Source organism: Blennius ocellaris (assembly GCF_963422515.1).
Source record: "Blennius ocellaris genome assembly, chromosome: 2".
Classification (NCBI taxonomy): domain Eukaryota; kingdom Metazoa; phylum Chordata; class Actinopteri; order Blenniiformes; family Blenniidae; genus Blennius; species Blennius ocellaris.
In genome coordinates, this window is record NC_137651.1 from 14,518,495 (window position 1) to 14,532,846 (window position 14,352).

Consider the following 14,352-nt stretch of genomic DNA (forward strand, 5'->3'; position numbering starts at 1 on the left):
TGATAGAATTCATGGCTTTAGTCCACCATTTTTTTAAAATCTTGATTTCTTGATAAAAATGGAAAATTCCAACAATGAAGAAGATGTTGGCAAAACTCTCCGCCAATAAAAAGCTAGACATGATGTTAAAATGTTAGTCACGGCATGCTACATGTTACTATATGTGATATTTGACTATATTATTAGTTTGAATTGACAGGAATAACATTTTTAAATATTCAGTTGTTTTAATTCATCCTCGTACAATTCATGTTTGAAGGTAAGAAAATATGGCTTTGTAAGGAGTTGGAAATGTGAACTATTAGTTTTTATGAATAAAATCAGCAGAGTTAAGTACAGTATGGAAACACAAAAGGTTGATTCAGGCATCACTCTATCTTGATACATTTACTACTTGCAGGCTGCCACAGGCTCAGTGAGTCACAGCTGACATAGTAAAGAAGAAGAAGATGCTCTACCATCAGAGTTTTCCATTAAAATATCAAACTACCCTGTATGATAAGTACTTTGCTGTTATTTTGCCTTAGGAACTTGGATATGTCCACAAGGTGTACTGAAGGGTACTGATGGCAATTGCTTCATCGGATAATTTGTCTAAATATCAGGTTGCCTTCATCCTCATCAACATTTGAATGAGAAACCAGGTGGGTAACTAAAATAGACTGTATAAGTAGGCTACAAACTCACAATGGCAATATGAGTCATGCAGCGTTTGAATTATCAGTGTATGATTATGCCATTCCAACCACATGATAGAATACAATAATAGTTCCCATGCATAATAAATGTGTCCAGTTGGGGGGCGGGGGGGTGGGGTGGTGGTGGTGGTCACAGACGGCTCCAACTGACACAGAGCAAGATGAATAAACCTGGACATCGTCGCGATGACAGGCAATCACCTCAGTCGATTCACACTACCAATTTGTTTTCGCCAGCTAACCAACCAGGCACGTTTTGGACGAGCACCAAAAGGAAACTCATCATGGACATGAAGACAGGATTCCTGTCAGGGGCCATGTTTGAATTGAAGACCATCCAGCTGCTAGACAGATGCCAAAGATATGGTGAAAAGAATCTAGAGTCCATGACGAAGTTCAATATACATTGTGTCTACTGAGACGCCTTTAAAGCTGCAAGCCACACGGAAGTCTTTGTAACCAGCTGGAGCCTCGATAAACTGCTAATTTGGTGGACCCTATTTGAAACTTAAAAAAACCGAAAAAAATTAAAATGCTTATCCTTGTATTAAAAAAATACGGCTCATACTGTATTATTGCAGAAGAATCTCAACATAGTCACTCTTTCTTTTCAACCCATTTGTCTAATGGTAAAGTCAATGTTAGCTCATTATGTTATATATGTACTCAGTGTTGGCTCGTCCACTTTGTTTAAAGAGGCTTGGTAGATCTCCATTAGCTCTTATAATGAGTTAATGTTATCCTGAAAATTACGTTTTTTTAAGTTTCACTATGCATCTGTATTCCCAGAAGAAGAACCCCCCCCCCCAAAAAAAAAAAAAAACTGCACTTGCTTTCTTTTTATTTTTTTGCAGTTTGCAAGCTTCTTTGTTTTGTTTTTTTTGTTTTGTCTTTTTTAGGGGTAAAAGGTTGCAGCATTGATCTTGTTTGCTAATAATTTTGAACGCATGTTCCTAATCTGTACAGGCAAATGAGTGCTGTGTGGCTTTGCGTGCATACATGAGCAGGCCACTGGAGTGTCTCGCTGCTGGAGCAGAGAAAAGGATGGAAACGTTTGCAATCGGAGACCTTGTTAGGAATTTATGAAGTGCTAAAATGTTTTCTCCCAAGGGAGGGTCGAAGCCAGCTGCCAGGGCCACTGTAAGCCATTTAGTGCACAGGCCCGTCACCAGGCTTACATGGCAAGTGCCACACACACACACACACACACACACACACACACACACACACACACACACACACACACACACACACACACACACACACACACACACACACACACACACACACACACACACACACACACACTGTATATACAAGTATTTTCTTCTTTGAAATACTCGTCCTGCAAACATCTGCTGGCTTCTCTTGGCTGAAATCAAACAGCTGTAGATTTCATTGGAGTTAATCGGTCCAACATTGACATTTATTAGCCTCCTCTTCTCTGGAGAACACTTCAGCACAATCTGCATTTAATGTCATTCTCTTTACTCTGATGCTGGCGCAAATGGAAGCTTGAACATGATCAAGACGACTGACCTTATTTCATAATTGATGGTAGTTTATGTTAATTTAATGTTCCCCAGATCCCAGTAATGGGAATACATAGATTATTCCGAAACCACTGATGATAGTCTTTGAATAGAAGCACATACCGTGAATGGCTTTTGAAATATACTGATTTGAGCGTGGTAGTGTGAAAAATAGACATTTCTATTGATGTGCAATAATAATAGTAATAATACACAAAATAAAGTAAGGAAAGCTACGGTGGTTCCTTATTATTAGAATTTGCTTGAGGTGTTCTTTTTAAGTTTTTAAAATTGTTGAAAAGAAACCCCTCAAAAATGAGTATCACAAAGAAATAATTCAAGACCACAAAACCTTAAGAACAACAACAACACAGAATATAAAAAAATATATATGGGATGTGTGTTTGTGACAGCAAACCTCCTTGTGCTTTCTGTTTTCCAGTTTTCAGTGAGGACCTACATTCCAGCTTATATTTTGTCAATGCATCTCTGCAAGAGGTAGTATTTGCCAGCACCACAGGGACTTCGGTGCCCTGTCCCGCTGGGGGTGCAGCGCCTGCCTCGCTGCGGTGGTATCTGGCGACCGGCGAGGAGATCTACGATGTCCCAGGCATCCGCCACGTCCACCCCAATGGAACCCTACAGATCTTCAACTTCCTGCCATCCAGCTTCAGCAAGCTGATCCATGACAACACGTACTACTGCACTGCCGAGAACCCTTCTGGCAAGATCAGGAGTCAGGATGTCCACATCAAAGCTGGTGAGAGGGGAGATGAGGGCTTACTGCAGAAGTAGCACTTGTAATGATGGAGGTATGTGGAAGAAATTGAACATTAGTTGCAGTAGAAGGCATGAACGACACGGTTGTACTCGATATAGAATCACAACTGGAAACCCTGATGAAGATGGATAAATATAAATGTGTGTCAGTAGTACAAATTAATGAAATGTGGGGATCCAAAATGTTGGAGTAACTTTGCTCCGTGTCTCACATTTTCTCGCGGAACTCTTGTAAACGCAAAGTAGTTGAAAAGCAAAAAGGACGTGGAATTGTCTGACTTCCACCCATCATCTCTTTATCTCCTGCCAACCAAATACTCAGATATATAATAAATACGATTCAAATTTGAATGTAGATATTAAAATGAAGGTCATTTTCTTGCCTTGAAGCACTAACAAGTATCAAGCAAATATTTCCCATTTAAAACATGTAATCGAAATGAGCTTTCCTAATGATTTTTCAAACAGTATCCTGCATAATGAATCACCAAAAAGAAAATATGGACTAGTTTTCCATCTATCTCTCGTTTATGAATGTAACTCATTTTCTCAAACACATTCACTCCCAGCTGAAGTACGGCTCTGGCTTGAAGTGACATGGACCTTTCAAGGTTGAATCGGCAAATGATGTTTTCAGAAATATTTATTATTTGCAGAAAAAGATCAAAGGGGTACAACAACAATAAAAACTAACTTTGAGAGAGGCATTGAATAATTTTCAGCCACACTCATCCGTTGAATACATTTACAGTTTTAGATGCATTCGTCTGCATTTGTTATACCCAGGACAAGTACGATCACAGGTGGAAGGAGCATAGTGCAAATCCGGGGTGGAGTATTATATTGTATGCAATTACAAGTAAAAGCACTGCTTTTGAATAATCACTTACATGAAATTACTCGAGCACTCGGTCTTAGTTACTTTTTAGTGACATTAATTTTTTTTTTTTTTAAATATGAGTAACTGGTTTGATTCATTTCAAAGAAATAAATATATTTGAAATACATTCAAATATATCTCTCTGTTTAAAAAAAAAATAAGGTTGAAAAAATTAAAAGTAATTTAAAGATTGTGTATACTCAAGAGCTAGGAGATGACAGGTTGTATCTTGTAGGAGTAAAATGACGTAGAATACTCATGAAAAAACTCCCCAAAAATATTATCGTAAGTCAATTATTTGTAATACTACTTGAATTTGTCAATCAGGTTGATACTCATTAACTTTCATGTTATTGATACCACAGAAGAAAAGCTCTAAATCGGCTCATTAGTTTTATTAATGAAACTATTTTAATTTCTGTCACCAATTTGAGATTTTACAGTTCACTTTCTGTGTTTTTGACACTGCAGCTTGGGAATTTCTTCAAGCTCCCCATAACCCTGGACCTGTGATCATCCTGTTACAACCTATGTTTGTCTTTTTACCCCTTAGTTTCACGGGAACCCTACACGGTCAGAGTGGCTGACCAGAAGGCTATGAGAGGCAGTGTAGCCGTCTTCAAGTGCATTATTCCTGCTTCTGTGGAGGCCTACGTCACTGTTGTATCATGGGAGAAGGACACCGTTTCACTCAGCTCAGGTACGTGCAGACTCATTCATTTTTGGGGAAAAAAAAAAAAAAAGCCTGTTAGAAATACACAACACCCGACGTTGAAGGGTCAAAACACGGCTGACCACGTTTGAAAGTCGTAATTAAAGAGCCCACGCTGAAGCCTTTGTGTTTCCAAAGGGAAATGACACATTCAAGAGATGTTATGTTTGACAGGGGAGGATGTCATTTTTTTTTGTGTGTGTGTGTTTGTTCCTGATCTGCACTGCACTCTGCTCTTTGGACACGACGCTCTGTCTAACTGTGAGTCATGGTCTTACCTGTTTACTGTCGCTGTCTGCCATTAGTGGAGCTCTGCAGCTCCGTGCAGCTCCGTCCCCTCACTAGCCAGAGGATGTTGATAACTGTCACATCGAATCACCAAGCTTCTCTCTCCTGTACACGCTCCACCTCAGCCAACTCCATTTTGACTCCAGCAAGGAGTAAAGTGGAACCGTTTACATAGCATTACATAGCATTGACCTAGTTACCCTCCTTGTTTGAATTCAGTGGTGCAGCAACAGTTCTGCGGGTAGAATTTTTACCCACGTTAAATGGGATGCTTATCTCTTTGATTGCTCCGTGTACTGCCCGCTGGCCGATTCCACCTCATACTGGCCACGTTCAGGGACATGTAAGTGAGCACTTGCTGTCGTTTGACTGAGGGCAGAATCTGGGACGGTGTTTTGGTGGCATTTTAAATGTGTCTGCTCGAGCATGAAGATGCGCCTTGTGATCCATGCCTGTGACTTATTTGCTTGAGGTTACTTCAGTTAGTCGCTGCGAGCTGCTGGTTGAAGACATCCCCTGAATGTCATGGAGCGCGAGCGAATACACAGCGTGCAGACATGATTACGGTCTGCAAATGAAATCAATCATGTCGACGAGACTCGGGGATGGTGTTTATCATCACTGTGGCTGGAAAAAGGTGTTCATTATGAGGATAGAATGCTTGGACGTGTCGTCACTCTGTTTCAAAAACAAAAAGTCTGTTTGTCCGAATCATAAAGTAAATAAAAAAAAAATATATATATTTTTTGTGTGGGGTAGTGTGTTTGATTATCATTTCTTTTAAAAAGCAATGATTGCTTAAATCATCACCATTGATGTGTGTTGTCCATCCCAGCAGGTCTGACAGCCTATAGAATATGCAGTGAGGTTTTGATGGATTATACTGTATGCTCAGTGTTCTTCTGAGTTCTTTCGCAAGCGTTCAGGAGAACAACGATATTGGATTGTCCATGTTTACTCCAATAAGTATTGCAGCAGGCGAGTGCTGTCAAAAGCATGAGCACACGGTCAAAATCACTGCTGCTCGGCGATAAATATTTGATGGTAGATTCTGATGCATGAGCAGATTCACCTCACACTGTTATGGAGAGGGTATGTTTACTTTAGTGTGCGTGTGTGTGTGTGTGTGTGTGTGTGTGTGTGTGTGTGTGTGTGTGTGTGTGTGTGTGTGTGTGTGTGTGTGTGTGTGTGTGTGTGTGTGTGTGTGTGTGTGTGTGTGTAAAAACCAAATAGGCTTGACAATGGCATCTGGATGCAGTTTGACCCTGCCTATTTTTCCTGCTTTCTCTCTCAGACCTGCTTTTCTTTTTCCCTTCTAGTTGTTGTTTTGTTTTTTTCCCCCCTTCTTTCAGATTTTCATAAAAGAAGACTTGGTCTCAGTGGACACAAAATAAAGCTATCCCACAGCCGCCACTGAATTATTAATGTCAGGTTTTTGTTGGGAACGGTAACATCAAGTGCACTTCTCTTGCATTGTGCATCAGAATGAGAGGAAAAATCAGGTCTTGAGATTCCTTTTTTCCTTGGTGAAGACACAAATAACGGGGATTGTTAAAAAATGTAGGGGGATGATGTCGCTTGTGTATTAAGTGAATCGGAATACACACATGCTGCCTACCGTGCAGACACTCTAACACACCTGGAACCTTTGATCAGTCCTGATGACGTATCAACTGAACCTGCTCAACATCGTCAGGTGTAAATGTGCTTTCTTCGATCGGTAACTTGTGGAGAGCAAACCGGCTTAAACCACACCTGCTGAAATCTTTGAACACCCAGTGATTCACATTAGGGTCAAAAATAGATGCATAATTAAAGACTAGGGCCTGTCTTAATTAATCCGCTGTGATTGAAAAGTTAATTACAATATGAATTACCTTTCAGAAGGAGGACTGCTTAGTAGTCATTTGAAGCAGCCTGTTTTCAATGTGAATGAGCGCGATGTGAGCTCGCCGGGTCCTAATGTTGCCACTAACATACCATTAACCCGTCATGAATTTTAAAATGAATCTCGCAGCACGAGCTTTCAAATGCCCGGCGACGATCGCCTCCTCGCTGCTTTTGATAAACAATTGACGGAGCTAATAGAGAGATGAAAGAGGCACACAAAAAAAAAGGGAAGAGAGACAGCCAAGTGCAGAGGGGAGGGCTTGTGCTGTATATCCAACTGTGGTCCTGCCAGGATTTTATATAGCGGCCCTTCATTTGAATGCACATGTGTGCTGTTGCATGCACCTTTTGTGTATCATCGCGTGTGTGTAGCTGTAGTTTTTTGTTTTTCTCTTTTTACATGCCTTTGTCTGCTTGCATGTCAAGTGGCCATGCTTCTGAAAGTGGATGAAGATGGGGATGGTGTTTGGTTTTTGTGTTTTCCATCTACCTTCCTTTTGTCTCTCATCATTCATAATATGAGGCAGCGTAATGAGCTGGGCGGCCTTGGTCGCAGGCAAGAGCTTTGGCAAAAACAGAGCTCAGATACTGAATGAGCTGCAAACATGTCACAGAGACCTTGTACTGCACTCGGCTGCATGTTGTGCAATTTGAGAAAGAAATTCTGTGTCTATTTGTACTGGTTCAGCTTTCCTGAGGCAAAGTACGAGCTGTAATCTATCGTCTGCAAGGTTATTTTCTTCTCCACCTGCCGTGAAGACGGAGTTATTGGAATCAAGGTCTGTGGAATGTGTTAAATTCATTTCACCTTTCAAAGCTGCTTATGCAACATGTTTATATTCATTTGCTTTTAGTTTTGTTTGGACATCTTGCAGACTTAAATAGAATGAAGCACAATTTAAGGAGTTAATTACTTATCTTTAATATGTATCTCACTTAGCTCAACCGAATCATCTGAAGTTACAAATATCTGGGGCAAAGGTAAAGCTCATAAAATACTCAATACTCCAAAAAAACATATGCATGGTGTTTAATTAACCTGCTTTAAGTGATAACAGCAAACCATTTGAAGCTGTGCAAATATAAATACCACAACTAAAACGTACACACTGCTATTCGTATCTCAAGTATGTAAATTAAAGGTCAACCAACTTATGTTAATGAATTAGATCAAGCTTGAAGGTTCATTTAGATTTTACTAACCGAAGCAATTCAATTAAGTTGGTCCAACAATTTTCAACTATTTTCTTTTACAGTGCCGAAGATAGCCAGAATGGATGGGTGGATGGATGTTTTTGTTGGTTTCATCCAAATTAAAGTAAGAAATCAGAGTAGAATTTGACCATGTCCATCCATCCATCCATCCATCTCATTGTATAACCTGATTGACACATTTCCCAAGCCACCTCCATCTTGCTTTGAATAAGCGGTTTTAAAAATGTACTTCATCGAAATAGCTCCGTCTGATACTTATGATGGCATCAGTGGAGAAAAAAAAAAGAGAATCTCCATTGAGATCCTTCAGTCACGTTCATGTGAACTCCTCAAATGGTGAAAAGTGCTTCTTCACTCTTTCTGCTCACTCCTGTCTCGTGGGTTCTTCTTAGTGCTTATAAAGGCTAATTAAACGGTTTGCTTACTAATAGAATCACAGACTTTAAACAGTCGCTGGGAAGCTGAGGATGTTTTTTTTTTTTGTTTTTTTTTTAAGGGTCTTCTGTAGGTGTTTGGTTTATGGGATCAGTGTTCAGCAAGAATTTATCATGCCAGCGAAGTGCCACTGCCTCCATTTTTCACTGAGATTGACAGTGAGGGCACTGAGAGGCAGGCAGAGATGGGGCTGTAAATTCAACACGCCCAAAGTCAGGCCAACCTTGAAAGGAGGGCACAGTGGTAGAAATGGGCTTGCGAGGAAAGAAGATAAAATGAAATGTCGAGAAGGGGCAGGCAGATGAGAGGGAAGGAAGTGAGCTGAGAGTTGGGAAAGCAGGAGGATGAGAAAGAGGCAGAGAGGCATGTGGGTGAGGCTTTTTCTTGGGTAAACAAGACACTGCGTCACATTAGCCACATGATCTTTCCCTTCTCTCCACTTTCCCTGATTTTCTTTTCCTTTCCATCACTCACTGCGCTCCCCCGTCTCTCTCAGATTTTGGAATTTCCTTCTCACACAAATATGGTTTGTTGATCTTGTTTGTGGGCTGAAAAATGGGTCATGGCTCAAGCAGTCGTTGCATCATCCCGTCATATAACTGCATGGCAACTTGGAGGAAGATCCAGATAATATTATGAAAGTGTGAACTTGCACACGTGTAATTATACTGTGCATGCGTGTCTGCGTGTATGTTGATGGATGCATTTTTTTTCCCTACTCCACCCATCCTGCAGTGAAACCCTATGAAAACAACACAGCCTATGATTTTTCTCCCCCCCCCCTCCTCCCACACAGATCAGCAGTTAGTGAAATGCTGACCCTTGTCTTTCACTGCACCCCTTTTCCCCAGTCCTCTCACACACAGCTGCCTGAAAACTGAGGGAGACGCCAGGGTGCCTATTGTTTGTGCAGTATGTGTCACAGTGCTTTAAAAAAAAGAAGAAAGAAAAAATATACATATATTTTTTAAACAAATTCAAATGCATATTTATTATTGCCTGTATGTGTGAGAGTTGTAGTATGATCATGCTAAGTAGGAGGTGTGCGGGCGGGGTTGCTGGAGCCATTCTCTTGAAAGAAATGAAAAAAAAAAGAGTAAAGAAAAAAAAATCAATAGTTGTGTGCATTAATCACGCTGCTGCCACAGAGAATTATGGGAACATGAGCTGAAGGATGCATTTTGTGCATTTGCAACATATGAGTGCTGTGTGAAGGGGAGTTTGGGGAATTGGAAGAGGACGAGACAAGACCCTTTTAGCAAGAAGTGACGTTGGAGCAGCGGTAGTTTGGGGGGGGGGTTCTTGCGAGCTTGTATTGTGTACTGCTCTTTTTGTCTAATACTAAACCCTCCATCTCTTTTACAGCCTGCTGTAGGATAGCATTTGTTCTGTTTTATTTCCAAAGCTTTGATGTTGCAGCTTTTAAAGTAGTCAAGATTTTATTTTTCATTCTGCAAGCTTTTTCTATTAAACACTGTTTTTTCTGAGTGGCATGCTCACATTCTCTCTCTCTCTCTCTCTCTCTCTCTCTCTCTCTCTCTCTCTCTTTCTCTCTCTCTCTCTCTTTTTTCTAACATTCTTATTAGGTTTCACATCTTCCCACAGCTCAGATTTACCATTTAGAAAGAAAAGAAAGCTTGCATCCTCTGACTTTCTCTTTGAGCCGTTCCCTTTTGAAGTCTCACATCTTAGCTGTGGTGAGGGCTTGAGGACGTGATACATATTTGATAAGGATCGATAGAAGGGTTACTGAGACTGAGATGGAGGGAAATCGATCTTGGACTTGGCTTCCCAAAAGCATCTTAAACCAGAGGTGATCTTTGCAGTGTCTCTGTCTCCTTCTCTCTTTCTCTCTCTCTCTCTCTGGCTCAGAAGTCCAAGTGTAGACTTTTAATTTTCACACAAATGTAATACAAATGTTATTTTCCACCTTGGCTATATCTTCTTTTCTTTGCCGTGTATTCGCTACGTGAAGCAGAAATGTTGGGGGAAAGAATGGGCTGTTCCAGGCTCTCCGATTCTTTTAAAAATGTCTGAGGTTTATGTCTTATATTGAGCCATCCACTGACATAATTACTATGCACATAAAACAATAAAGCAATCTGTTTAGTAACGGCAGAGTGAGCAGCAGACAACATTCTGGCATGGTAGCTGTGATTCCCAGCTGATGCTCCATACGGATACACAAAATCAACAACTGTTGAGGCGGGCACTCTTCCATCAGTGTTTACTAATAAACAGTAGCAATATGGCAGCCATTAGGCTGTTTAGGCAGGGAATGATTAGGGTGGTGATGGCTGGGCGCAATGGGAGACTGAACATGCTCTCATCTTTAATAGGCAATTTGGCTATGGGGGATGCCGCTTTGTTTTTGACTTGGACTGAAGACAGAAGTCTAAATATCCACTGATTTGGAAGAGAGAGCTGTTTAGTACATGTGCTGCAGTTATCTGATTTGTGGTAATGTTGTCATTTTTTTTTTTTCACCGGGAGTTAAAATAACAGCCCTCAACCAGACAACATGAGATCTTTATTATATAAATCTACTATTGCAGCCATGGATTTACTTTTCTTTCCAGCACGTTTCCATACAGCCAAGATGTTTTCTGAATTTGGTTTCGGTGTGCTCATCATCAGAGTAAAGGTCTGTTATTGTACAGTTATAACAAATGAATACAGTCAGAGACCCATTATTTCTCTTGATCAAAGAGATTTTCTAAGTATGGATTTATGTAGGGCTCAGAGTAAAGGGCATGTCCGGACAGAGCATATGGATTACTGTTGAGCAACGCAATTGAAAATGGACTGGACTCAGGCCAGAACGAGCCTGGCATGATGCCAAAACACAGATTAGTAATAAGCATGGTGTGAGCTAATTACAGCCAGAACAAGCAATTCATTTCTGTTTATAAACTCTCCTGGATGTGGGCTATTGCATGACTATGGCTTCGTCGGTGCGAACGCCCTCTGCTCATGTGTGCGTGTGTTTGTGACAGGTGGTGGCGTTCATGAAGAAACGTGTCCATATGTTCCAAGCTGAAGTGCCGTGGTAAATGGAGACATACTGATATGCTCAGTCGCATCCCATAGTGCAGCAGTGTCTGATCCCATCTTAAAAGTGACTGATTAGCGCAAAAAGACCCTTAATAACGCAAATCACTCTGCTGACCTAATAGGGATTTTTCACTCTATTTTTTTTTTTTGTCTGTCGTCTTCCATTCAATCAAGGATTAATACGTGCTCTTATTCTGCTCCCTGGGTGGTAAATCTGGAAAAATACAGTAAATCACACTGAGCCTCTTTAAACTTTCACACAGAGCGTTGAACCTGGCGGCCCCACGCTGGGCATCTGTAACACTGATTAGACATGATCACGATTTTAGAAGACCTGCTGGACATCAATCAGAAGAAGTCTAATTGAGGGCCTTTCATGCAACACATTCTATGGATCCATATATTTCTGTACCCTGATGAAACCATCTCCACTGTATCCTGTGATCTGTGGTTGTGGAGCTTGATGATCAAGATCCACTGTCAATTTTAGGTGGAAACAATAAAGACAAACATTGCATTTTTGCTATGATCTATAAAGTGGAGCAATTTTTTTTTTGCATTTAATATACTGGATAATTAATAAATACAGTATCTCTGTACGACAAATATTTTAGGTTTGTAACCGACTTGCATAATAGAAATGCTGTTTTGAGGGTTTGACAGAGGGGAAAATTGCTTTCACTGGACCGACCATCTTATCACATTTTACTGAAACAAGTATTCAATCAATCTTAAAAATCAGGTTAACTAGTCTTGCGATTGTCTAGTATTTGGAGGATTTAAAGAAGTGTAGTGGTCATTAAAATATTTGCATTCATGAATATGAAGAATTCGTACGAACAAACACAATTGACCATAGTTCAAGTTAATATTGTTCCTAGTAAACATTGAAACTGTCTATTTGTTATTCTGAGGTTCTTCTGTGAGAAGGTGGCTTGACATATTACATGTGGTTTTCTGGATCTAATCAGCACTTCTAGTTCTGATGGCTGAGAACAATTACAACATTTCTGACTTAATGTTGCGAAATGTTTAATACTTCAAATGATATTGTACAGCACAGACATACTTTGTTATACTGAGTTCACCTGTAAATTCGACAAATCGTTCCCCGGATTGAATCCCTCATGAGCAAATGACCAGCTGACTTCACAGCAAGGTGACCCTCCATCTGTTTCTTGATGTATGAGGCATCAAGCATCAGTACTTTTCCTCGAGGCTCGTTTCCTCCCAACTTGCGTCTTCTTTGGCATCAGCCTTGAGAACAGACACACACACACACACACACACACAAATGATCACACACCCTCACTCAGTATACTTGCAGCCCGTCTTTGACCTCACCTTGCCATCGCACAGCCACGATCCAAACAGCCAAACTGCTTGTAGAGTGCTGCTAAGTGAGGATGATGAAAATAAAGGGGGCTGGATAGTCGGCGGGCTGTCGGCTCCTGCCATAACCTCACTGCATGCCAGACGACCAGAGCTGTGAGTCTGTGCGTGTGTGCGTGTGTGCGTGTGTGCGTGTGTGCGTGTGTGCATGTGTGTGTGTGTGTGTGTGTGTGTGTGTGTGTGTGTGTGTGTGTGTGTGTGTGTGTGTGTGTGTGTGTGTGTGTGTGAGTTTAAGAGTCAACACTATTTGTTTGAGACATATATGATTATGGTTTTGCGTGATTAGAATGAATTTATAATTTAGAGATATGCTCTGAAGAAGACGAGCCGTGTTGGAAACCTCAATAGTAGAATAATGCAAATCTCAGGCTCTGCTCTGAAAATGTGGCCAATCAAACTGTCATTTGCGGAGATGACGTCATCAGGTGACAACTGCGAGCAGAGGCCTTTTGACAGATGCAGCCTACAATCTTCACATCAGCGTAGGAGTTGAGCCAGCCAATCAGAGCTGAGCACCCATCGCTGCACTCGCTTATCACCTGCATACAGCTGCTGTTGCCCCTCTGAGGGAGCGACTGAAGAGGATGGTGAGAAAAGAAAGAGAGCAAGAATGAATGGTCTTGTCCAAGACAGGCGATGATTTGTGTTTATGTCGCGGCACTTTCACGTTTGCATCTTTCTCTTGCACCATTTGGAAGATGTGCTTTTTTTTTCTTCCTCTGGATACTATAATCCACATTTGTCATTTAAAGGGGAATGAAAAGAAAAATAATTGCGTTTGTTCTGATTAATGCTGCCTCAACTCAGCAATAGTTAAAATGTGATTCAGGGTGGAAGCATGCTTTGTGGCCACGGTGAAATGAGAAGGCAAACAGAGAGAGAGAGAGAGAGGCAGAGATAAGCTCAATCTGAATTGATTTTCGTGTTACTTTCTGCTGTACTTGAGTTTCCATAGCAACGTGGTCAGGTTCCCTCGGCCTCCTAGGGCAAGTGTAATTGTTGTCTATTTCTCTCAGCCTAACTCTGTTTCTCTCTCCCTCTCTTTTCTTTCATTTCCTTTCCTTCCCTCTGTTTTCACTCGACAGTAAAAGCAGGGTGTGGATGAGACCCTTCTTGGGATGCCTCTACAGTTGACTCGGACAATATTAAACAGTTTCATTGACCAATGAGACAACTCAAAAATCATTTTAGTGCAGCTTCCTGGAGCGTGATAAGATAAAGGCTATGTCTCTGCCAGTAAAGTGGCCAAACAATATGATGTCATAGATAGTAAGGCGGTTTTAATTTTTCCAAAATTCAGAATTGGGTAAATCAACACATAATGGCTTTCAGTTTTTATAATTACATTTTTGAGAAATATATTGGGTTTTTGTTGTTGCTTTTTTCAAATGTTATATCGAGGCTGCAATTCCCCATTTCTTCAAGGAAGGATGCATTTAATGTGACTTCATAGATATTAAAGCAGGTTAGTTTTCC

The 14,352-nt window shown here is 40.8% G+C and overlaps 1 protein-coding gene across 7 annotated transcripts in view; it reads left to right on the forward strand.

Annotated features, from left to right (window-relative positions):
* dscamb (Down syndrome cell adhesion molecule b) overlaps positions 1-14,352 on the forward strand; it is a gene marked incomplete at both ends in the record, with an annotated part of 121,780 nt that overhangs the window by 16,972 nt on the left and 90,456 nt on the right. For all 7 annotated transcript variants that reach the window (XM_080510006.1, XM_080510005.1, XM_080510009.1 and 4 more), the window contains 2 exons: positions 2,673-2,990; positions 4,444-4,590. In XM_080510006.1, coding sequence (XP_080366132.1) covers positions 2,673-2,990; positions 4,444-4,590 — 465 coding nt within the window. The remainder of the gene's footprint in view (positions 1-2,672; positions 2,991-4,443; positions 4,591-14,352) is intronic.